The 23980-nt window shown below is 47.7% G+C and overlaps 2 protein-coding genes across 7 annotated transcripts in view; one reads left to right on the forward strand and one right to left on the reverse strand.

Moving 5' to 3' along the window:
• Window positions 1-15392, forward strand: part of SYNRG (synergin gamma) — a 36284-nt gene extending 20892 nt beyond the window's left edge. For 4 of the 6 annotated variants that reach the window (XM_061363365.1, XM_061363367.1, XM_061363368.1 and 1 more), the window contains 8 exons: window positions 7163-7747; window positions 8026-8189; window positions 8910-8963; window positions 9647-9743; window positions 10031-10179; window positions 12955-13065; window positions 13504-13539; window positions 14539-15392. In XM_061363365.1, the coding sequence (XP_061219349.1) occupies window positions 7163-7747; window positions 8026-8189; window positions 8910-8963; window positions 9647-9743; window positions 10031-10179; window positions 12955-13065; window positions 13504-13539; window positions 14539-14670 (1328 nt within the window). In that variant the 3' untranslated portion in view covers window positions 14671-15392. The remainder of the gene's footprint in view (window positions 1-7162; window positions 7748-8025; window positions 8190-8909; window positions 8964-9646; window positions 9744-10030; window positions 10180-12954; window positions 13066-13503; window positions 13540-14538) is intronic. The other 2 variants (XM_061363366.1, XM_061363370.1) reach the window with 1 other exon arrangement.
• Window positions 15393-19767: 4375 nt separating this feature from the next.
• On the reverse strand, window positions 19768-21823 carry DUSP14 (dual specificity phosphatase 14). Its single transcript, XM_061363371.1, has one exon. It carries the CDS (start codon window positions 21702-21704, stop codon window positions 21108-21110), a length of 597 nt encoding a protein of 198 aa, XP_061219355.1. The 5' UTR covers window positions 21705-21823; the 3' UTR covers window positions 19768-21107.
• Window positions 21824-23980: the final 2157 nt, after the last annotated feature.

The raw sequence follows: 23980 nt of genomic DNA on the forward strand, positions 1-23980 counted from the left end.
ACGCAAACGATGTCATTCCATTTGCGTTAGCAAGAGGGATGGCAGAGTCTCGCTCTAACCTCTTGGGTTCAACAAAGCATTTGGTTTGGGGACTTCACCTGCTCTGTGCTTCTACAAGGGCAGGCAAGAACACTGCTTCGTGCTGTTGATGGAAAGCTGTTTAATCAACACCACAAGTATTATATCCCCCGTACAGTGGGGCTTAACCTGTGCAGCCAGTATTTTGCAGGACTGCAGGTAGAAGTATTGTAGAGTTAAATCCCTCACTGGACTCATTGTGCAAAGGGCCTGTAAGTGCTACTCTTAATGATTGGTGACTCCTAGACCTAAATTCAAAACCATGGGCTTTTATTTATGAGGGTTTCACCTTCTTTAATTCCCCCTTATGGAAGTCCTCCTGAGGGAGCGACTCGACCATCTCTGATCTGATCACATATCACCAAACCAGTACCCCAAGTGTCCTGCTTTTCCTTTTCACGTGTACGTAGGAAGGTGAGGTGTAGTTAAATGTTCTGTGGCCTTCAATAATACAGGAACCATTACTGTGTTCTAGCAACAAGTATTGTGCAGTCAGAGGCTTTCCTGAGCAGGGGGGAGCCTACAACCTGTAAGTGTCAAAGCTGTACCTGCAAGAGTTGGTTGCTTCCAGATGAAAGATTTCTTCCATTTTTGCAGCTAGTGGGTAGAGATAAATAAATACACAGTGCTGTAGTTCTGCATTTGATGATATTTTTAAGTAGGGGAGAGAATTAAGGTGGCAGCTTCGTGGGAGATACTCTCAAACAGGGTACAACGTATCAGGAATAATTTACTAGCAAAGACCTTTCATTGTCCTCTTGCTGCTTGGTACGATTCCAAGTGGGGTGAGCTGTCAAACGTAGCACCTCCAGTGTGGTCTGGAACGTTTACTTTGGGGTTGAAAGCACTTTTTCCTAGTATTTTTCTAGCCTCTTTTGGTGGTAGTTTGACTCCTGGAGCTCTTCTACAGGCCGTGAGCTTTCGCCACAGAAATCAGTGCTGAGTGATTGCCATCTGTGGCAGGAAAAGACTTTCTGGTTTGTTTAAAGGGGTTGGCCGATCATGTGCTTCTTGCTGAACTTTTGAACTCTGAAGTATTAATTAGAAGCTATTTTTAGTGACCTTCAACGAGCCTGTATTCTCCTCTGGTGCCAAGCGGGGTGTTTTTCCACAGGGAGAGTTTTACTCCATTGAGCTCTGTTTGGGTTTCGTCGTGGGGCGTGCTCCCGCCAACCCGTTACGAATGCTTGTGTGCTCACATGTTCCTTCCTGTGTGTTTGATGCATCTCAAGCTCTGAACTGCTGATGTTCGAGTCCTCTTTTTTCAGTTTACATGAAGTTAAAAAGCAGATTTCTTTTTCCCCTCTCCATTTTCTTCTATCTGTAAATCTAATGTCAAAAAGGGACAGTATCCCTTTGCCATCCTCCCTGCTGAGACTAGTCACTGGGAGCTGTACGTCTGTGAGCACCTTGTAACACCTCCAGTGAAACAGCAGCAGCACAGAGGTGCTGATAAATGATTTGACTCTTCTGACACACTAACACAGAGGTCTTTATCCTTTGGCTATTGAGATTTCGCCTTGTGTAGCTTCCAGGTATGGGCAGGTAGGTTGCTTGTGCTGGGAATTAGAAAGAAATCACTGAGTTGCTTCCCAGCCTTAGGTTTCTGAGGGAAGAAAGGTTTTCAGTTTTGCTCTGTCCAAAGGGGATACAGTCTCTTTAAACTTTGCTATAATTCTTTATGTGGAAGGTAGATGATGCTAATGTTGCCTGATTTCTCTTGCATTTACTTCGTATAACCCTTTGAGCACTGGCTGCATGCTGTTAGTTTCAACCAGGCTGCTTCTTTTAAGCCAAATTTGTTTCCCTCTAAGACAAAAGTCACATGAACCTGATTCATTCTGTGTCCTGCCAAACGTTGCAGCGAGAACGTACCCTCACCCGGGTATTCTCAAAGGGTTATCCATTTGCTGCACTTACCAATCTGTAAAGTACCTTTTTCTTTGGCATTATTGGAGATCTCTGTATATTTTAATCAACTTCAGGTTTTTTGCTGCTTTTCTAATGTCTAATTTCAACTAAACATTTCCTGTGTGAATGTGCCTTTTCAGATCTGCTTTGGTATCTCTCTTCTGCAAGTATTGACCTGCATGCTTTATTCTGATAACGCCCTTCCGAGCTCCTATGTATCACTATCTTTTGTGATCTGTAAGTCCTGCTGTGTTAATAAATATTATCTTGGCATATTTTGAACACGTGGGGATGTGTGTGATTTGTTGCAAACCACCATGTTAAAAGTACAAAGTTTAAAGTCATAGTATCCCCTTCAGCTGGCCGGTGCCTTTCTCTTGCAGAGCAGCGTGTGAGTGAGCTTCTTTGTCCTGTTGCAACGCTCTGACCTCGCGCCCTGTGCACTGCTGACTCTTCACCTATCAGGCTGAATACCTTGTCAAAAGAGCAGGTTTGGAGAGGGGTTGAATATAGTGTGGATGGCAGAGTTGTTGCTGTGCGTTGGTTTGAGGGTACGGCCTTAGTTCAGACTGAAGACAGAGAGAACGTTTTCTCTGTCCTGTTGTCTCCCCATCTGGATTTCCCTGCTGCCAGCCAAGGTTGTGGTGCACCTTTGGGAAGGGGACCAACTGGAAAACAGTTTGCTATTTAGGCCTTTGTGATTGGGAGCCCATTAAGCAATATTCAGATATTTATTTAGCTGATCTGAAGCAAATTAATCGGTGTCCCAAAGTGAAGGACTCTGCTTCCTATCTCTGTTTGGGAAGTCCTGCCTTACTAAACATTGAAACTAGCAAACATGAATGCCTTTAAAAGAGAAAAACCCAAAGCAACACTCCTCTTCCATTATGGAAAACCAGTAGATTATCCCTAGCCCTAAAGCTTTTTAAGCATGAGGGCTTGAGCATAAAGCTGAGAGACTTAATTCTGCGTGGCTCATGTTGTATTTATCCATTAGGTTTTCCTGTGAACTGAAATGTAAAACCTGAAGGTCTCCCATCCTGGTTAAAATCCCTACATGTAGTACAGTCTTCTGAAGTGTCTTTCCCAGTTTTCTTTAGAATATCACTAACACTGTCAAGGCTTTTCCTTAAATGATTAAACTGTTGCCATTGAAGCCTCCAGCTTGTAAATCGCCTCCAGCCATAACGTAATCCGTGCTTGCTGAAATAAACTGTTATAGTTGGCTCCAATGAAGGATGTCAAGTTTCCTCTTAGATGAGATAACACTGGGAAGCAGTGTTACAACAGTGTTCAGCCTCTGTCAGTATTCCCTGTACGTTCCTTGGCACCTCTTGCATTGCCTGGCCCCAGCAGCAGCAGCATGGCTGGCTTGTAGTTGTCCCCAGGCAGGTTGGACTATGGCTTTGGTGGTTCAAAAGGGATGGGAAGTTAATGGTAAACATCTCAAACCTTTTCCTTTGGAAGAAATACAAGCTGGGTTTGGTTTCTGAAGCTTTTGGAAAGTTACTGCACTCCAGCATGACACAGTGAAGGTTGCTTTTTCCAGTCTTGGTCTTCTAGAAAATAGTTCTAAGGGGGAAAAAATGTGGGTTTTGTGGTATGTGAACAGATCTGACTCTGATTCTTACAGAGACACATGCACTCCTTCCTCCCTGCCCCATTTCAAAGTGATTTGAGGATCAATACCAGTACTGATGTATTTAGTCTGAGGGGTGTTTCGTGGTCTCACCAGTGTGCAGCTGATGACACGTGGCTTTCATCTGAGTCAGAGCTGCTGGGTTTTTATAACAAAACTAAAATCTCCTGTGTCACTTCTGCAAGGCACCACAGAATTGCTGCTGAGATTACTAAGGAATGCTGTTTTATAATGGTATATTTCACTGAAATCTATTGATCCATCTCCTGTGGTAGGATTATAGGATTCCAAAAGCATGATCAAGTCAGGATTTGCCCTACTTCGACAGGAATTTGCTGTGCGCTCTCCAAAAAAAGCTAATTCAGAAATCACTTTTAACCTCACACACAAAAAAAGATGGCACATCCCCAAACCAAGGCATTTTCATGGAATTTTGCTCATTTTTTAGGGATCAGATTTGATGCTTCTCATCAATTCAGATTCTGTTCTTACTGAAAGTGTCCTCTGGGAGCAAATGGTGGTAGCTCTGTAGCATCTCTCTTCATCAAGTGGGATGCTTAGTTACAAGTAATTAATCTCTTTTCCCACTTAAGCATCTCTTGCTTTGCAATAATACCACTGATACCCAGGCATCTCTCTAAATTCTGAATTGCCATACCAGCAAAAGGAAGCTTTTATTCCATCAGAGGCTGGAACTGCAGCATTGCAACCAGAGCTCTTTTATTCATCACACGTACCTGTGCTCCTTAAGGCAAAGGCTGTTGGAGGAGCAGTTCTTAACACTGCTTTGTTATAGCAAAAAGGAGTGTTTTATTAAGATACCCACATCATGAAGAGCTCTCTGGGGTCAGCCAGCGAGTGCTTTTCACACGTAAACTGCTGCTTCACTTGGGAGCCTGGTGGCAAGTTGCTTTACTGCCTGGCAGGGGGAGAGCTCCTCTCTTCATCATGCAGCAAATGTGCCATGAGCTCAATAAACCTTGAGCTTTGCCCTCGCTATGGCAAAGGTTCTGATTTTACTTCCTCTATTCAGAAACATCCAGCCTGTGGGAAACAGTGCTATGAAGTGCGAAGCACAGCACAGCAAAATGTGGGGTTTTTTCTCCATGGAACAAACCCCAAGCATTTCCCTTGGATTATGAACAGTTCCACATTCTCATTTTTGATGCTTTTCAATAAGTTGCTATAGGACTATGTCAGCTGTAAACCTTTTGTCTCTGAACACAGTGTTCTTCCTCTACTATAATGGTGTTAGGAAAGTTTATTCGCCAGAGTAATCCTTTAACAGCTATCCAAATAAATGTACCGAGTTGCACTGTGACATTCATCTCAGCTCTTGCACCTGTGCAGATGGGTTCCACATCTGCATGAATTCACCCATTGAGGCTTGGCTCTTAGTCTGTAAAGGACTGAAATCTTTCTGCCTTCCCTGCCATGACCTGTTGATTCAGGACTTCCACTGCTGCTCCTGACTGCCCCTGAGCAGGGATTGGATCAGGACTACACCGACCTGGTCCTTAAGGATGGGTTTTCAGCTTAATCTCTTCCCCGTTATCAAAGGAATAAGATGTGAATGTGCAGATCCTTGCAGTAGGAGCATCGCTCTCTCTTTGCATGTCCCTTTGAGCACTGAATCAACCGTGATGCTTAAATCTTCACTGGGTTTGGAGTCAACACAAACTGGGAGATGAAAAGAGGCTGCCTCATACACTGGTGCTCTCAGGATTAATTGCAGCTGGCTAACCTTGTGGAGGCTATTCTGGCACTGCCTTCAGTGCTAGCAAAGCTTTCATTTTGCTTCTTCAAACAAACCCGTGTGTTTGAGAGCACGAGGTGTGGTTCCTTGTGATCAATTACTGATCCCTTCCACGTCAGCTCCTTTTCACCTCGGAGCCTTCTTTCTCTTCACTGTTGCCACAAGGGGGTGATTTCAGCTCCCCCCTGTTTGCACTTCTGGAAGCTGCTTGCTCTATGTATTTAATACTCACGTTGGAAACCTTGCTGCCTACACGTGGGGTGTGAAGGTTTGCTATTGATGTGCTGTCATGGGCAGTGCAGCAGCTGCAGGAAGATTGTCCCTTAGGAACATCTGATAGGCACCGCACCGTGCCTCGCTGGCCCGTTGCAAAGGGCCTTTTATTGCCGTAGCCATGAAACTCCATCCTTATATTGTATATTTTAGCTAATCTGTATATTATATATGTAATATTTAGCTAATCCATAATTAGCTGTGTATGTGGAAAGCAGCCTAAGCACAGTGTGCTCCCCGCTTCCAGCAAAAGGAATAAATGAAGGCAGAAATGCTTAACAAAGTGGCTGAATCCTCAGGCTGGGGTAGCCAGATTGCCTAAAGGCTGGTAAATCAGCTTCTCCCCACTCTGGCTGTGTTCAACCCGAGCTGCTGCTGCCATGTGCCAGTTCAGACCGTGCTGTCTGCCCGAAGAGCCTCAGCTGAAGCAATGCAAAGGCAATGTATTTCTGGTTTAGGTTTGCTTAACCTCGAGCCTGTTTGGCTGCAGGCGCTGAGCCGCGGCTGCACGTCTGATGCAAGCTGACAGTTGGTAATGCTGGACAAGCAATGCCAAATGTGGTAGAGTAGAAGCTGGTTTGTTGGGGGGGTTTTGCTGCTTTAATGAGAACTACCCAGCCCCTGGCTCTCTGTGCCTTCGCTATGGATCAGTCAGGCTTAAACATGAAAGAGCAGTGAATGAGTAGCGGACCCGGGTCCCTGTGCTGGCTCCATTGTTGGCTCTAATGTAACCAGGCTATATCTCATACCTGCTCATGGCAGTGAGAAGAACCTATTGGCCCATATAATTGCCAGGTGAGTATGAACGTTGGGAGCTTTCTGCAACAAGATTGGATTTGCTCTGTCTTTACTAAGTAGTTTGTGAAAGCTAAACCATGGTCTGCAATATTCCTGTCATTCCTGGAACCTGGAAGTTGGCCGTGTAACTGAAAGAAGCTTAAGCAGCATTTCTGGGGTTTAAAAGTCCTCTCAGCACATTCCTTATGCATTCATTTTGTATTCATGCTTTGATGCAAATCAAGTGTATTAATGATCTATTGGAGGGGATGGGGAGTTAGCCTGGTCCTCTATGCAGTCGGGCTTGATGAGGTGAACTAACACGTTCAGATGTTTGAGTTGCTAATGGTTGAATTTAGAGCATAGATTGTGCAGCCAGCATCAGAGAACTGAACCAGTGATGTGTGCAGGCTGGATTGTCTGGTTATTTTATTAGTGCTTCTTCACTGCCTGTGGTGGGATGGTGACTTTCAGCTTAAAATATAAGACAGCATTCAAAGGTCAAGGCTTACGTTTATTAAATGGAGGGGTTTTTACACCAAAGACTTATGTATTTGCCAGATTATTTTTGTGCAAACTCTCGTTTAAGCCTCACTGAAACAACAATTCCCTGTGTGTGTTCTTGCAGGTCTTTAAGACCCTCAGCAAGCTGCTGTTGCTTTTATACAGCGTAGAGAGATGTAACGTTTGGAGTTCAGCTTCTAATTGCAGGGGTTTGTTTTTCTCAGATATAGATGACTTAAAATGTGCCCCATTTGGAAGCTATAACAGCGGGTCTGCAGTCAGCAGCCTGGCAAGCTATGACTGGTCCGACAAAGAAGACATTCATCAGGGCAAGAAGCTCTCCTCCTTTGGCCAGTCCTCCGGAAGTGGATCCTCTGCGGCTACTTCTGTCCTCCAGAAGAAGGAGACCTTGTTTGGCAGTTCAGAGAACATTACCATGACAACAGTTTCCAAAGTGACAACCTTCCCTAGCGAGGATGCTTTACAGGATGTTCCCTTTGCAGCCTTCGCAAGCTTTCAAGACCCCGTGTCCAGCGCTCCAAGTGAGGACGGCATCGGAGACTTTGGTGATTTCGCAAGACCTCCATCAGAAGCACAGGATGCAGCAGCTGATCAAGAGGCAGATCTCCTTGGTGGGGCTGTCTCCTCAGCCCTGCAGAGAGAATCCACAGATGACTTTGGAGAATTCCAGAGCGAGAAGCCCAAAATCAGCAAGTTTGACTTCTTGGTGGCCACTTCCCAAGGCAAGGTGAAATCCAGTGAGGAGATGATCAAGAGTGAGCTGGCCACTTTTGACCTGTCTGTTCAAGGTAAGTGTGCTCAGGGCAGGGGATGCTCATGATGCAGGTGCTTATCAAAGACTGGTTTTTCTAACCAAATCACCAATCAGTTGGTGGGGATTGTTCCCAAGGCCACTGGAAATGAGCTGAATCTCTCTTTGATTCCTATGGCATTTGGACATCTTCTTTGTAGATAGAAAATATTGTGTCAAAAACTTGGAGAATTGAGGAGCTGGGGCTTTATTAATTTTACATCGCCCGTGCCTTTATGAGTAAAGGAATAACTTGTTTATAACCTCACTTTTTAGGGTCTCACAAAAGGAGCTTAAGCCTGGGAGACAGAGAGATAAGTCGCTCTTCACCTTTACCAGTCCTGGAGCAGCCATTCAGAGATCGTTCAAATACTCTAAGTGAGAAGCCTGCTTTGCCTGTCATCAGGGACAAATACAAAGACTTGACTGGGGAAGTTGAGGTAAGGAGTTCTCTGGGGTACAAGTAAATTGGCAGTGACCTCATGAGTGTGATAGCAAGGGTGTTCTGTAACCAGCTCTGTGGGACTTTTGCTATTTGAACTCGGGGTATGATTCTAAGACAGCATCTTAGGTTGGATGTTTTGATTGGAATCTCCTCTTAAAGGAGACTGCTTCTCCTGTCTTTTACATCTTATCACGTGGGAGAAGTGCTGTTGCCTGAAACTCAGAACCACTTGACCTTGCAGTCTAAACCTGTAACTGGAAGTTAGTTACAACTTGAATCTAATCCCAGTTTGGCACCGAGACCATTGGCTTTGGGAAATGGCTTAACTTTTTTGGCTGTGTGGTAGTTATTTCCCTTGCTCATCTTGAGAATAGGTGGTAAAAGAGCTCAGATTAAATTCTGCCAATCCCCATTTCTAGAGCAGCAGATCTGTAACAAGTGTGTTGGGAGTAGGTATGCACAATGCAAACCTCTTACCCATTCAGCTATGTTCTTCCTTTTGAAACTGGTTAGAACTCCCAGAAACCAAATCCTGGAGTTCAGGTGCAAAGGGAGTATTTAAAGAATGGGGGGGAAACCAGGAATAGGTCTGTGAGAAGTTCACATAGCTGCTCTGCAAATAGTCTCTTAAAATACCTGCCCACTGTGGGCCTGTTGTGATAGGGGAAAGGGAAATGTAGGAACAAGATTCAGACTGTCCTTTTCTTTCAAACAGGAAAGCGAGAGGTATGCATATGAATGGCAGAGATGCTTGGAGAGTGCCCTGCAGGTGAGTGCACAGCCTCCTCCACAGCCCTCCCTCCTTCCTGTAGGTACCAGCTCACCCAGTGTTTAAGACCATACAGGCATAGAAAGGGTGGGAATGGGCCCAAGTAGATTACAGCTTTTAAACCCAAAGCTGTCACGCAGCAGAAGCATAACCCCTCACTTAGAGATCCTGTCCTAATCTCCCTGTCAGCTGTGATTAGTTTGGCTTTTGCCTACAATTACAAGTTAACTGGTTACTGTGGGGGTCCTGTGTTTGGGTGCCTTGTTCAGGGCACTGATACCAGCATCTGGCTCACCAGCGCTGCTTGGGAAACAGGCTTGAGGCCATTCATTTTCTGGTGATGGGTGTCAGGTATTTCACAGCCAGACTTTCTTCGCATTTGTGTATCAGCCAAAGCTGTGAACGCTGATATTAAACCATACAGCAATGCATGCAGCTCTTCAAACTGTTATTTCAGTAATGAGAAGATTTGGGGGAATACATTAAGGTTTGAAATGTTCATATTCTCCCCCGATCTTCTTATAGTTACAGCTTGAATATATAAAAACGTGATGGAGTATGGCAGTCATTTATTCAGTTTGCCTCCTTTTTTTGCCTAACAGCTTCTGTTGGGAACAATCTTGTTGGTAATAATTGTTTTAAGGTGGATAACACCATCATCTTATGAAATTCATTTCCACCAGGTCATCAAGAAAGCAAATGATACCTTAAATGGAATCAGTAGTTCATCAGTTTGCACTGAAGTCATCCAGTCTGCCCAAGGCATGGAATATTTACTAGGTATGTTTTAATGTACCTTGTCTCTTACACTGGGAGTTCTCCTCTGAAAAACAGCAATACATACTCACTCTTTCCAAAACAGTATTGCTTTTTAGCTTAATCTTTTGCCTGCCCCTAAATAAGGACCAACACCTCTGCTCAATAAATGTAATACTCCCTTGAAACACCCGTCCATGACCACCTCCTGTGTTCTGTGCCTGTTCTGTGCTCTTCCTCAGTTAAAAGCTTCAGGAACCTGTGCTGGCAGTGAATTCTCTGCAATGCTCTGCTGTGTTTTGTGTCAACAGGGGTTGTGGAAGTCTACAGAGTAACAAAGAGAGTTGAGCTGGGTATCAAAGCAACTGCGGTTTGTAGTGAGAAACTGCAGCGGCTGCTGAAGGACATTGATAAAGTGTGGAACAACCTGATAAGCTTCATGTCACTTGCTGCTTTAACGGTAAGACCCGAGATAAGTGATGGCTTTATTAAAACAAATGCTACAATTACACATGCAGTGACTTCATGAGGTGCCCTAACATTACAGTTTGTGTTTTCCTCTTGCAAAATGGCCATTTGCGAAACCCAATTTAGGGCTCTCTGTAGGAAAACACCATGCTTGTACATAAATAGGAATTTTCTTAGTGTCTTAATGATGTCAGTGATATTCTGTGTGTCTGTGGACCTCTCCAATGAGGGAAATTCAGTAAAACTGAAGTTCATTTAGGAAGCCACAATAATGTGGGGCATATTTTGGCTTTGTATTATCCCTGCAATGAGTTTGAATGCTCACAACACAGGAGCACACTGTGTAGCAGTCCAGGGATAACTGTACTGCTCTTTTGAACTCTTTCCTTTCTCTCTGCTTCTGGAAATGCCCGAGTTTGGTTTGGTTCATGCTACAGACTGAACTGAATTCCTTCCGCTCCTCTGAATAGAGCTGCCAGGAAAAGCTCACTTGCTCTGAGACAGCCTGGTAGGAGCTTGAGAGCTTTCTGCATAACTGGGCAAGGGCTACATGGGGCTGTCTGAGGGGTGGCCCTTAGGGAGGCAGCAGCCCATGGGAAGGGTCTGCAAAGAGACTGGGAGAGAGGACACATTGGGGCCAGGTACAGAATAAATGCCATTAGAGGGCAATAAAATCACTTTGCCACTAAATGCTTTGCCCTTCTTTGTGTATGTATATTGCAGGAAATGCAGTGAGCAAAATGGCCTTATTTATCCACTCCTAGTTTTAGGGAATTATCTGCTGGTAGGTGTTTGATACCATCTTGCCTAGTGTATCCCTTTAACTCAGTATATACCTAAGGAGTCTTTAACTCTTTGTATCAGTACGTCACACCAAGCATCAGTAAGCAGACCATTACCATGGTTATATTTTCAGTGACCATGTTCATTCGTGGCTTCCTTCTTGCAATACAGCTATGGCCACTAAAGGTTCTGGCTTCCCAATAAACACTCATTTATAAGCAAAGCCCAGAGTCCTTGGTGTCTGCTTGAAAGACCCATCTTCAGCTCACTGTGATTCCCTGCAAAACAGGTATTGTAGGTGCTCAGTCCCTTTTTACACACCTTTCCCACATTTTAGCCCTCTCCAGTACAAACAGCAGTGGCAAGCAGGTGGTTTTGGTGCTGTCCTGTGTTATACTTTCCATACATTACTGCTTGGCAGGTGAAGTTGATCGATGGGGATTCATCCCTTTGAACTCTGGTGCTGTTGACAGTAACAATCTAAAAAGCTATTGGGATCCTCTCCTGCTTTAAGCAATGGATTAAACTTCCTCTTGAAGTGCTTTTCCTTGGGAGATCCCAGGGATTGCCTTGAAGTCCAAAGCTTGGCCACGTGTTCTGCGAGCCGCAGCAGCTCCTGGCTGGTAGCAGGCCAGCTGAACTGCAAGCATGGCAGGAGCTGTGAGCAAGGACTTCTCTTACACACACAGTACTCCTGGAGTTATTTACTAGGCAGGGACTCCTCACACCTCCAGTTCTCGCATCACCCCTTTTTGTTCCTCTCCTCCACTGGGTCACTGGAAGCTGTGGAACCCACACCTCGTGTTCCCATCACAGATCCCAAGTGATGCAGAAGTGCCAATGAGCCAGGAGTATTTCAGCTCAGAGGCATGTGCTGGGAAAGGTTAACTTTATCTTTTAAAGGCTTTTGTTACAAGGGAATTTTCTGCAGAGCCTTGTGGTTTTCCAGTGCAAATTAGAGGCTGACCTTCTCATTTGCTTCCCTCGTGCATCTGGTAAACAAATTTTAGAGTGCCTTTATTAATTTGATTGATTTGCTTAAGGATTAAAGGGTGTTTTCTGCAGGATTCCAATTATTCTCCAGCCCTTCCGCGGGGGAGCATGGCCAGCATAGCAGGAATGTGGATTAAGAGCACACGTGTCCTAGGAGCACACCATTTGTTTAAGCTTCTTGTATCTCCAGTCAGTGCACTACAATCTGAAAGCAAATCTTCAACACTTGTATGCCATCCTTATGCAAAGCTTTATTATTTATCTTGTGGCTGAGATGTAAGTGGAAAAGGGGCTATATTCATCTATTACTTATTTGCAGGGTTATTCTCCCATCCTTTACCTCTCTTTAACCTGAGCTTGTGTATTGCCAGTGACCTTAATTCTTCTCTGGTTTGCTTACCCTTAATACTTTGTACTTCTGTGCCATATTCTAGATGCAGAAATAACCTTAGGAGAGAATAACAACTGCCCCTTTTCGCTCAGGCAATGAGAGCGAATCCAGGACTATAAACACCAGCACAGACACCACTTCAAATGGGAGCAGTGCAGGCTGTGCTGGCCCATGCCTGCTTGCCTTGCAGCTGCACAAACAGCTGTTGCATACCAGCTCTTCATACCCCGAGTTGAAATGGAGCAGCCACCGCCTGGGCTCTCTGCTCAGAAGTTTCTTCCCCTTTTGATGTGGGAACGTGGAACTTCAGAACTCTTTCCTTTGTAGTCTAACCCTGTCTTCAGTTGCTCGAGTGTTACAAATGAAGGCTGGTGGGGATTGCATGGCAGGATTGCAAACACACACCAGTGACTTCAATGAAACCACGCAGGGGTTTATGCAGGAATGTGTTAGGTTGTCCCTGCCACGGCTCTTGGGAGCAAGCAGGTTGAGAAGTTTGATCATGATGTCTGAAACGTTTTCAGTTACTTTAAGTAACTAATTTTATTGTCTAACCATGTATATAGGTATAAGCCTAATTTTGCTGTCTCCTTTCTTCAGCCAGATGAAAACTCACTGGATTTCTCTTCTTGTATGCTGCGGCCAGGGATTAAAAATGCCCAGGATCTTGCCTGTGGAGTGTGCCTCCTAAACGTGGATTCGAGAAGTAAGGTAAGTCGAGCAGTTAAACTCAGTTTTAATTGGCAGTTTGGACTTTCATTTAGGCCTTGGGTGTATCTAAAACATTTTCATGGCTATAATTTGTAACTGGAAGTGGAAAAGGCAACATCTGACCTGTAGATGGGACTCGAATAGTCCTGTGTTACCCTGGGCTTTGGGTATGACACAGATGTGGATAAAGGGTTAAACTGTTCACAGAAGGGGGAAACTGGGATACTAAGACTTAAAAAGCATATGTGTATATATCTATGTATTAAAAATACAACTCTTAATGACTTTTCTGTATGAAATGCATCTCTGAGGCTCACCAGGAGGGCACTGTTGCACTTAGCAGAGCTGGGAGGGAATCCCAGGATGTGTACAGAGTAATGCCAACCCAGTAACATACCCGGGCAGTTTGCTGACTTTTTGGTTTCAACGTTATTGCAGAAAGAAGAGAAACCTGTGGAAGAGCTTCCTAGAAAAGTATGAACCTGTAAAACCATATTCTCTATAGACTCATTCTTAGTTGAGTGTGGGAGGCTGAGGTGGCTTTCAGCTGTCATTCGCGATCGTATCAATCATTACTCCTTTTCTCCTAGTCATCTTTTGTGACCGTAACACTTGATCTGATCAACTAACACGCTCTAGAGCCTCCCCTTTGTCTTGTCTGCATGCTTGTACCTTGTGAATAGCTTCCTGGTTCTGTGCCTCTTCTGTTGTGTGGTAGGAAACGCACTGCAGTGAGTCTCTGGGTTTGTAGCTGCCTGTGTGTCTGTTGCAGGAGAGGGGGAACTGTAGGGGTTTTGTGCTACAAATATTGACTTTTGGCTATATGGAGTAGGCAGTGGCATTTTTAGCAATCTCTGCAGGAAATCCAGGGTGTGGGGAACAAGGGTAGAATGGGGGGGGGGTTTAAATAGGTGGCTGTGAGGCATTGGAGAGTATCTCCTAGCAACAAACATCGAGATGTTTTAAGCTTGTTCAGGGCTTCACACGCTGTTCAGAAGCTCCTATTGTAAAGCAGCTCCAATTAACAAAAGAAAGTAGATCAGATTCAACCTGAAATAACTCTATTATCAAGAATGGCACCTGCCTAAATCACAGCCAGATTGGAGCTGATGAAATAAATGCAGTAGCTACCCACTGGCTGGCAGAACAAGCTGTTATCCTTTGTGGGTCTGTAGCAGAACTAGAGGATGGATGAAACAAGGTGAGTTAGTTGCCAGGCCTCACATCAGGCAGCAGGGTGCTGATCAGATGGCTCCTTACCAGGGTGTAAGAGGCAAAGTGGGCATCAGCTGTGATGAATGGAGCTTGTCCACTTGTAAACCCTTTGCAGACTAAAGTAGACTGCTGGGTGTTCAGAGTGAGAGGGTCCCAGCACACTGTGGTGATACCTGGGCAGCAGCCATTCTCCACTCGAGTGTCCAGACCCTGGAGTGGATGAGACCATCACACTTGTTCCAATTCTTGCTCTTTTAGGCCTTCAATTCGGAGACAGATAACTTCAAGCTGGCGTATGGAGGGCACCAGTACCACGCAAGCTGTGCAAACTTCTGGATCAACTGTGTGGAGCCCAAACCTCCCGGTCTCATTTTGCCAGACCTGCTCTGAAAGCAGTTGCACTGAAGATGGAATTTCGGGTCTGATAATGCACGACACGTGGGGTAGATGGTGTGATAGGGTAAGTGGAAAGGCCTGGGGTGTGCGGTTAGTGGCTGAGATTGGAGTTTGGTACCTAACAGGTTAAAGCCACCATCACATACAAATTGCTCAGGAGGAATTCCACTTGAAAGGGGCAGGGGTTTAGGAATAACCAGTGTTGGCAAAAAAGCAGTGTTTCAGTCTTTCTGATGGAAGCAGGTTAGTCTTTATATGCAGTGCAGTCTGCTAACCAAGCACATAAACCTGAGAGAGGCCAGTACCCAGCTCCCAAGGAAAACTGGGCTGATTTGCACAGAAGTGACCACTTAGGTACTTGAAGGACAGCTTTGCAAACACATCCTTTCTTTTGGTGTATGGACCATGATGGTTTTCTTTATTTGCTGCTCCAGTATTACGATGCACGAGTCACAGTAACTCTCAAGGCAAAATGAATTATTGACTTAGAAGGAATCAGGCTGCAGAGCCACTGTATATTTATACTTCCACTGATCTGTACTGTAAATTATACTGGATTCATGTGTGTAACTGGTTAGTGCTGGGGGATAAGGACTTGTTGACATTTTCCCTATAATACCTGGATTCTTTAGTACAGGCAGCTGGATTTTAGACCTTGTTGTCTTTGCTACTCTGTTGTAAATACAGACTCCTTCCTTGGTTTGTGTTCCACCTGATCCTTTGGTAGTTCTGTGGCTGCATCACTGCTGAAAACCGGGCTCCACTGACAGCAGTGTGCCTGCTCCTGTGTGTTAACTCTGTCACACCTTCACACGCCTTTCTCCATGGGGTGCCTGTGTGTAACTTGTGCTCTCTGTAGTAACGTGTTTCTCTGACTCAGAGCTGGCAGCACAAGATGGCCCTGAGCTCCTGCTGCAGGTGGGTGTGATTTAACCCTGCAAGGCGCTGGTGGGCTGACGCAGGCTGGGGTTTGAAGCAGGGTGTTGCTGATGCTTATGGTAGGTACACCTGTATGGACAGAAGGAGGTCAGTGGAACAGCCTAAAATGTTACACATGCATCTAAAATACCCCATTCTCTCTTCAGATGCAGTGTGCAGGTGAGAGTGCAGTCAGCTCTAGTGCTAGTAACAGAACTGTCAGCCCAGTGGGAGCTTCATGGCATTAGTGTAAGAGCCTTACACAACAGAGTCTTCCTCAGCGTGCAGTGGGGTCTACATCCATCAGGTACAACTTGCTTCTTATTTCTGTCACTTAAGTTTCTCAGCTCTCTACAAGAATCTCCCTTCTCTCCAAGGATACCAGCAGCTTTTCCAAGCCTTGCCTCTGTTATAAGTAGCTGACACTGGGTGGTTATTTGCTGGAATAGAAATTCCAATGAGGAAAAACGATGCTCCGTATTAAAAAAAGGCTTAGTTATCCTCAGCTGTGAGTTACACCAAACGGGAGCATCGTGGCCCTGAGGGGTGCTGGGTGTCTGGCCCCTTATTTACATGAATTAAACCACATCATCTCCCAGCCTGAAACCAGCTCCTTCATGAGCTCAGCCTCTTGTGCCTCCAGCCACACGCTCGCGCTCAGCCAGAGCCGGGTTTTCCCTTGCGTGAGGGTGGCTCCTGCCTTCTGTTGCCCAGGAATTACCTGTGAAGGGGCAGTCACTCCCTGCCTGCTCTGCCTGGCACTCTTGCCTGTGTTCATTAGGCAGCCCTGCAGCTTTCTGGGCACAGACACGGTTCCCATTGCACTCAGGGGCTGCTGTACCAGTGCGAGTGTTCCCACTGCTGCCATTGCCCTTCCTTTCCCATCCTGAGTTCCAGGAGCACTTCAGCATTGCCTGGCTGGAAGCAAACACCTCTCCTTGCTGCTAGCGAGGGGACTTCTCAAGTGGTTTGGAGCGGCTGGGCTGACGCAAGGCTGCTGCTTATGAAATGCTATATTGGGAAAGGGAGGTTATTGTTAGCGTGGGTTTCCGCCGCCGCTCCTGCGCGCTGAGCTAGATGGGGTTCTTGGTTTTCCTAATGGAAAGGGAATGCCACCAATAAAAGAAGCCACAATGTGAAACTTAAAGCAACTGCAGCACCGGCTGCACTGATGTGAAAGCATTTTGCAGGGATGTGTTCCTTGCACTTGTTAAGCAGGTGAGGTCCCTTCCGAGCTGCATCCAGCCTGTCTCTGGGACCAGAAAACCAAGGAACAGACATGTACCATTGTAACTGCAGCAGAGCTAAGTGCAGTAGGGCACCACTGCAAAGGGAAGGCACAGGCAGTGCTATGGTGCTTGTGGCAAGCAGTAAGCACTCAGAGCTGCGCCCCTTTACGTCATGGGAATATCCCAAATGGTTTGCCTGTTGATACCCTCGATAAAGGCATTGCGCAAGGAGGATCATCTCCCATCTCCTAGTCATTACTGTGACTCACTGTTGCATTCAGCATCTTCCCAGCTACTGCATTGCCAGCCAAAGCCCAGTGTCCTTGCAATCTGTATCCAAGGTTACAGCATTTTCTACAGCACTTCATCTCAGACCACGTTCCCCCCTTGTTTTGCATAGAGGCTGATGGGCACACTGCTTTTCGCTTCGGTTGTCTTGGATTTCATGACTCTGACTCCTCCTCCTGCATGTTCTTCACTAGGAAACTGGATTTTCTTCCTTGTTTTTAATGTACTTGTTCTCTGAGGCTGCCCTGGGGTTACCTATGGGAAGTGATTTTTATCCATTTGTGTATATTTGGAATTCTACAGGGTTATTTGCTTGGCTGCTTAATGTATATATTGCTTTATCCGGGTGTATTCCCAATGCATCCGTGCTTACCTGTGCACTGCAGTTTCTCCACGGGGGAGCTGGGGAGCGAGCAGAGCATCCCCAGCCCATTCCCTGCCCATCCATTCCCATGTCATGGTTGAGCATCTCCCCAACCTTGCTGAGGTTCTTTGTGGGGTGGGAATTGTTCCATTCTATGCTTGGCTCTTCCTCTCTGGCAGCAGCTTCTCTTCACCTGGCTTGGTTTGAGCAGCCCCTTCCTTGACACTGGTGTAGTGACAGTGAAATTCAACCTAAAGGTGGGACGTGGCTCCTGAGAAGCCAAGGAGTGCTCCAGTTCCCGGTTAGCTCGTATCAGGTGAATCAAACTGGAAACAAAACCTGCCTTTGCAATAAAAGCTGCTATTGTACAAACTGCTTCTCTCAGAAAGATCTTTGCTCTGTATGGAATCCATATTGAAATATAAATGTCCTGATTTAATGAGGAGAAGGGGTCACAAAACTTCTCTTTGCTTTGTGATCTTTACCCTGCCTTGTGGGCGAGCGTTGGGGTTTTGTGATCAGCGGTTGGAGCAGCTTTGGTTTGTGCAGTGCTGGAGTCCCTGCTGGTGCTTTAAAGCCTATGAGAAGGACGTGATGGACTTTAATACATTGTGAACTCCCTTGATTCCTGCAATAGGTTCCACATCCTGTGTTGAGATTCAAACCTTGGATTCAATAAAGAGCCTGTTCCCTATCTGACCGACCTGTGAAGTGGCTTGTTCCGGGATGTTCCAGGATACAGCTAGGAAAAGCTTTGGGTTTGGTGCTTGTTGATGCCACAGGTGTCATCTCCATGGGGGAAGCTCCTCCATGGGAATACCTGGGCAGGGAGAAACCTTCCTGTGGCAAGGAAAACACTGGTCTCAAGCATCCTTTGTTGAATGAACCCAAGAGGGACTTCTGCAAAGAAACAGCCACAAGTATTAATACCGCGGCGCTGCTCCGTAATAGAATCCCTAATGGATATTTCAGGTGGATTCTTCATTTCCCAACGTGCTTTATTAGGCAATTACATTGGTTTTATAAGGTTTAACTTTCCCTTTTGTTTAAAAGTCTCCCTCTTGATGCTTTCCTGGCTGATCAGCAGGCTCTTCCCTTTCCCTGGGTACTAGGGCTTTATACTGGGTATATAATCTATATAATACTACAAAGCAGAGAATTTCACCCTCCCAGCTCTTACATAGACAATAGTGTTAAATCAGACACAGTCCTTTTGTAGGGGAAGCTTACTTTTGCAAGCAGACCCCAGGTTTTGTGTGTCTTTGCCCTTTGAAAGGTCAGGCTCCAGCCTCATGATCAGCCTTGATTTTTCCCCTCTAGTTCCTTTTCTCACTGCCCCTTTCCCTGGTGTAACCCATGGTAAAAATAGAGAGATGAGCAGAGAGTGGTTTGTAAATGGATGGTCTCCTGTGTCTGTCACTGAAACCAGGACACCCAAACTGCATGCAGCTGGTGGCAAAACCCCCCTTTTATTCCAGTGGGCTAAAAACTCCTGCTTGCTCAGCTGCAAAAGCAGGAGGAAACTTCCCTGTGCCAGCCTGGGGCTGCGCTTCCCACTCGTGATGCTAAAGGATGTGTTGGTGTTGGTGGGGAAACTGGTGTGGAAGTATCTGGGGGGGTTATGTGCGGTTTTGTCTAAGAGCATCCTGGATAATGGCTGAGAGAAGGGTTTGGAAGGGGAATGGGGGGAATAGCTAAGACGTTTTGGCTCTGGAGCCCTGGCAGGGTTGAGTTTGCCCTAACTCGTTTCACAGCGGTGTCTGCACGTGCAGGACGGGCATTAATGCAGTGCTGAAGCTGTGACCAGCCCCATGACTTCCATGCCCACAGTGGTTGGGAGCACAAACCCCCTGGGTAAGTGGCCTTGGGCCCAATGTGAAGCTGTGAACCTGCACAGCCATCCTCCCTGGGAACACTGCTCTGTGCAGTGAACTTGAAACCTCTGCTCAACGCCTCTGCATCCAATTCACTCTGTTCCAGGCTTTTATCTTGGAAAAGACCATGAAGATCAGAGAGTCCAAGACTGTTCAGTGTGGAGCAATCCTTTAACCACATCTGCTGCTCCTTAAAACCTCAGCTTCAGCTGGGGCTAAATGAGATAAAACCTTCGATACAGCCAAACGAATGGCCTGGGGTTTGTGACGAGGCCCAGGGATTGCAGGACACCCACATGGCTGTAAAGTGATGGGCACAGCCCACAGCATCTTCCTCAAGACTGAGGTTCAGTGTTACACCATGTTCTGGCTGTTACTTGTGTTGCATTAGTGCGGTTCTGAAGAGGAAACCAACACATGTTCTTCTTTAATCTTTATTGATTTTTGTTGTTTTACAAGTATAGAATCTCATTTAGATCAGCTACCTCAGCATCCAGCAATCTGCTTTTCCTCCTTCAGAGATGCAACAGAGGACACAAGCGTCTCGGCGAGGAACGGGCTTGCCTTGCTCTCCCCATGGTCCTGTCAGTGCTTCAATGGAGCAGGCAGCGGCTCTGCCATGGGGAGGCTTCACCCACACTGGGGTTGGAATCATTCTCCTCGCAGGCAGAACAAGGCAAAGCCTTCTCCATGAAGCCATCCTTGCCCGGGAGGGTGAGCAGGTCACCGTTCTGCGCAGAGCAGCTCTAGAATGCAGCATAACCTTGAGGACGTGGGGATGTAGAAATGGGCTAAGGCAGGTCACGACCGTGCTTAGGGCTCAGTAATCAAGAGGATTTGCCTAATTCCAGCTTCCTGGCAGGTTGATGTTGGATGACAAGGCCCAGTCCCTTCGAAGGTGGCCATGCACACAGAGTCCCCTGACCATCTCTCTGGCTGTCCAATGTGGGCAGGCTCAACCTCTCGCTCTGTCTTGAGCCACGTTTGGACCAGATCTCTGCTTACTTCCCACCCACCAAAGAACGCCAGCAGTTTTCAGTAGTGCATCCAGGACTATTGCCCTGGCATGGAAGGAGTGAAAAAGGATCAGGTATTATTTGCTCTGGATCGTTGGAGTTTTGTGGCTGACAAAGACTGACCTCACTCTTTTTATACTTTCATTGCGTTTTGGGTTGGGTTTTTTAACTTTTAATACAGATGAAGAGCTAACTAAAGATCTCAAACACTACATACTGAGAGTCACTACGGGTGGTAAAGAAAACACCAGCACTAGCACCCCAACACCTGCCTCCCTCTTGGAAGAACCCACCACCGCAGAGCAGGACCTCGCTCCTCCCGTGCTAGTGCTGCTCCCAAGCTTCTATGGGGATCTGCAAGGAAGCAAATAAGCTATAAACAAAATACCCAGGCTACCGCATCCCAGAGCGCGCTTTGTTCATCAGCTCTGCCAAAGCCTTGCTGGCCTTTCCTCCTAGGATACTCATAAACTGACTAAAAACAGGGGGAGGCTTTATGGAAGGGGTAAACTTATAAGGAGACCTCATTCTAAATCAGAGAAATGCGGGCGGGGGGAATCCCTGTAGAGAGAAATGCTTTGGAGGGGATCGTTGGCCTTGCAGGTTAGTGAGGTGAGAATTAGCTGAGGTTCTGCTGTATGGTAAAGAACCCCAGTTGGCTGTAGAAGGAGAAGGGAATGTCCCAGTCTGGTTGACTCAGAACAGCGCGTCCCTTCTGTTGTGCTCCCCGTCTGCAGTCCCATTAAATCCCCCAGTAAGGCATCAGGGGTCTCCTCTCTCTCTCATAAACGTCTGGGATGATGCCATAGGGTGTCTGTACCATTTTAACCGTCGTCTTCCCAAAGAGCTTCCTCTCGTAGTCTATCAGTTGCCTCCAGAAGCCCACGTTGGGGCGTATAACGGGGCGCCTGGACTTGACCCAGTTGTAGGCCTCGAAGAGGGACACCTTGTGGTACTTCATCAGGTAGGCGATGCAGAGGGTGGCCGACCTGCTCACGCCGGCGGCGCAATGGACTAAGGTGGCCCCGTGCTTCCGCGCCACGCTGTTGATCTTGTCGGCGACGCTGTCGAAGTAGAGGGAGATGGGAGCGTTGGGCATGTCAGCCAAAGGCACTTTCACGTATTCAAACTGGGGCCAGTTGAAGTTGGGGATCTCGATGGTGGCATTGATGATGCAGGTGATTCCCCGCGAGAGGAGCAGGTGCCGGTTGGAAGCGACGCTGCCCCGGCTCAGGTACAGCGAGGGGGTGATTTGGGCAATGCCCCCCAGGGCACCTTCAGAAAGCATTCGTGGAGCCATCAGAGTTCTCGGTAAGGAGTTGTGGCTTCTGGAGGTCATGGAGGAGCTTGGCACTCACGCTTCCATTATGGGAAGAGATCCAACGGGATCTTCAGCCAAGGGGAAGGATGGTCTGGCTTGATGGCGCAAGGACAGCGAGGGTCACTGCAAAACACAAGCAAGGTCACATGAGCTGATGGAGGAGACCGGGTCTGGGCATGGGAAGGGAAAACCCAGCTCGCCCTGCTGGGGCCTGGCAGAGCTCTTTGGGTCTGCACCCAACTTATTCCCAAGGGGCCCCCGGGCACTGCCTGGACAGATCCTCCCCAAAGCCTCTTCCAGCCTAATTAGCTCCAATTACTCGTCAAGGGTTGAGGCAGGTACCTGTGGGCCTGGTTAGCACATGGGAGATTACCTCTGCCTGCCCCATGCTCAGAAGCAGCAACTCCACAAGTGGCCCTGGTCCAAAGGGATGGGGAGAACCTGCTGCAGATGCCAGCAGCTCCCACAGCCCTGCCCTCGCCCAGTGCCACCCTGCTCCTTGTTGAGGTGCAGGATTGGCCCCACCAAAGCACACGGGCAGCAGAGAGCTGCTGGGTGGAAGGGCCGTGACTCACGTCCGTCCGCATCACTCAGCGGCGCTCGGCTGGGCTGGGAGGTGTGGAAAGAGTGACCTGGTTCTGTCAGGAGCTGCGAGGAAACCCGAAGCACAGGCTGGGACACGGGAGGCTCTCTTCTGCTCTCATGACTGAGTAATGCTTTGGAGACAGCCTCAACTCTGCAGAGGCTTGGGCTTGCCTGCATGAGCCACGCATCCCTGGCTGGGGCACCCAGGAAGGAGCCCCACTTCATTTCCCCACTTCCTTTAGGGCTTCTTGGAGAAGGGGATGAGCCCTGGAGCATCAGTCCCAGTCCCTTTTAGCTCTGTGTTCTCCAGCCAGAGATGGGCCATGGGAACGCTCCGGCCAGTGCACGCTGGGGACTCCCTGCTCTGCCCAGGTACCTCTGAGCCCAGCAAAGCATCACTGGGCACCACACCGAGGGGACCTGGGGACCACTTTGTCCCTGCAGCCATTAACTGTGGGTCAGAGGGTCCTCAACGGGCTGAGAGCCCCCTCCTGCAGCCCTGACACAACAGCAGCGCCCTGCCTGCATCCCGTGCTCCAGGAAGCAGCGCCTTGTAAAGCTGCCAGGGGATTTTTGGCACTGCTTTGTGGTACAGGAACTTACTGAGCATAACACGGGCTCCTCTGAGCCCTGTCCCTGCTGGCACTGACTGGAGCAGCCCCTGAACCATGGGCCCAAAGCTTCCCCTGCAGGCACCCCAGTGCAGCACGCAGGGAGAGCAGCAGGGAAAGCAAGGCACGTTCAAGCCCTTTGAGCAGGGGGAATCAAGCGGCTCTTAGTGGTAACACAAAGGGTTTGGGCACTTACCCAGATCACCAACGGGCTCAGGGGTGTGAGGGGCTGCTGACAGGGGGATGTCTCACAGAGCACGTCCAACGCTGAGCTGGGGAGAGAAGAGAGTTCACTGGGTTTACTGGGATCTGTGCTGGACCCAGGCAGCCCCTCTGCTGCAGTGTGGTTAACCCCCAGTCCGGGTGCTGGTCCAAGAACTGGGAGCAGCATTGAAGTCACTCAGCAGAGCCTGAGCTGGCACAGAAGTCAGGGCTCAGACACACTAGTTTAAGTAATTCATTTGCTCCCCAGATGGGGATTTTAATGGCTCACCTCCCCTGAGGATGGCAGGGAAGAGTCAGCACAGGGTGACTGCCGGAGCTCCTCATCCTGCTCACAGCCAAGGGCCTCTGGTGCAGGGCAGAGCATCCCAGGACTCACCTGCCCTACATCCATGGGGCTGCAGCCGCTCCCCACAGGCACCCAGGGCGCTCCTCGGGGCGCTTTGGGAAGGGCTTCGGCTGCTTTCCATAAAGTGGTTCCTGTTTGCAGGCATTTGCATGTGAGAGGCTGGGCTCGCTCTGCAGACCCAGACCGGGGTGCACTGAGCACCACAGGGTCAGTGATGAGCAGCTTCCTGCTATGGGACACACTGCTCCATTGGGGTGTCCGTCTGCCCCACCTCTGCTTCCTGCCGCCAGCACAAGGGGAATGGGATGGAACTGGGGCCAGGCCCGTAGTCCTGTGTCCCAGTCACACACCTCCCATTAGACCATGTCCAACCTGGCCCTGAGCACTGCCAGGGATGGAGCATTTACCATGTCTCTGGAGCTCCCTGTGGCTCCAAGGGGCTGGCACTGGGCAGCAGGAACCAGAACTTAAGGAGTTAATGTTCTGGAGCACAGATCCTTATGTAAGCAGGAGATGAGGCTGCTGCT

This window comes from Neopsephotus bourkii, unplaced genomic scaffold (assembly GCF_033783945.1).
Source record: "Neopsephotus bourkii isolate Nb327-2 ecotype Australia unplaced genomic scaffold, CSIRO-AGI_Nbou_v1 NB_1154, whole genome shotgun sequence".
NCBI lineage: Eukaryota > Metazoa > Chordata > Aves > Psittaciformes > Psittacidae > Neopsephotus > Neopsephotus bourkii.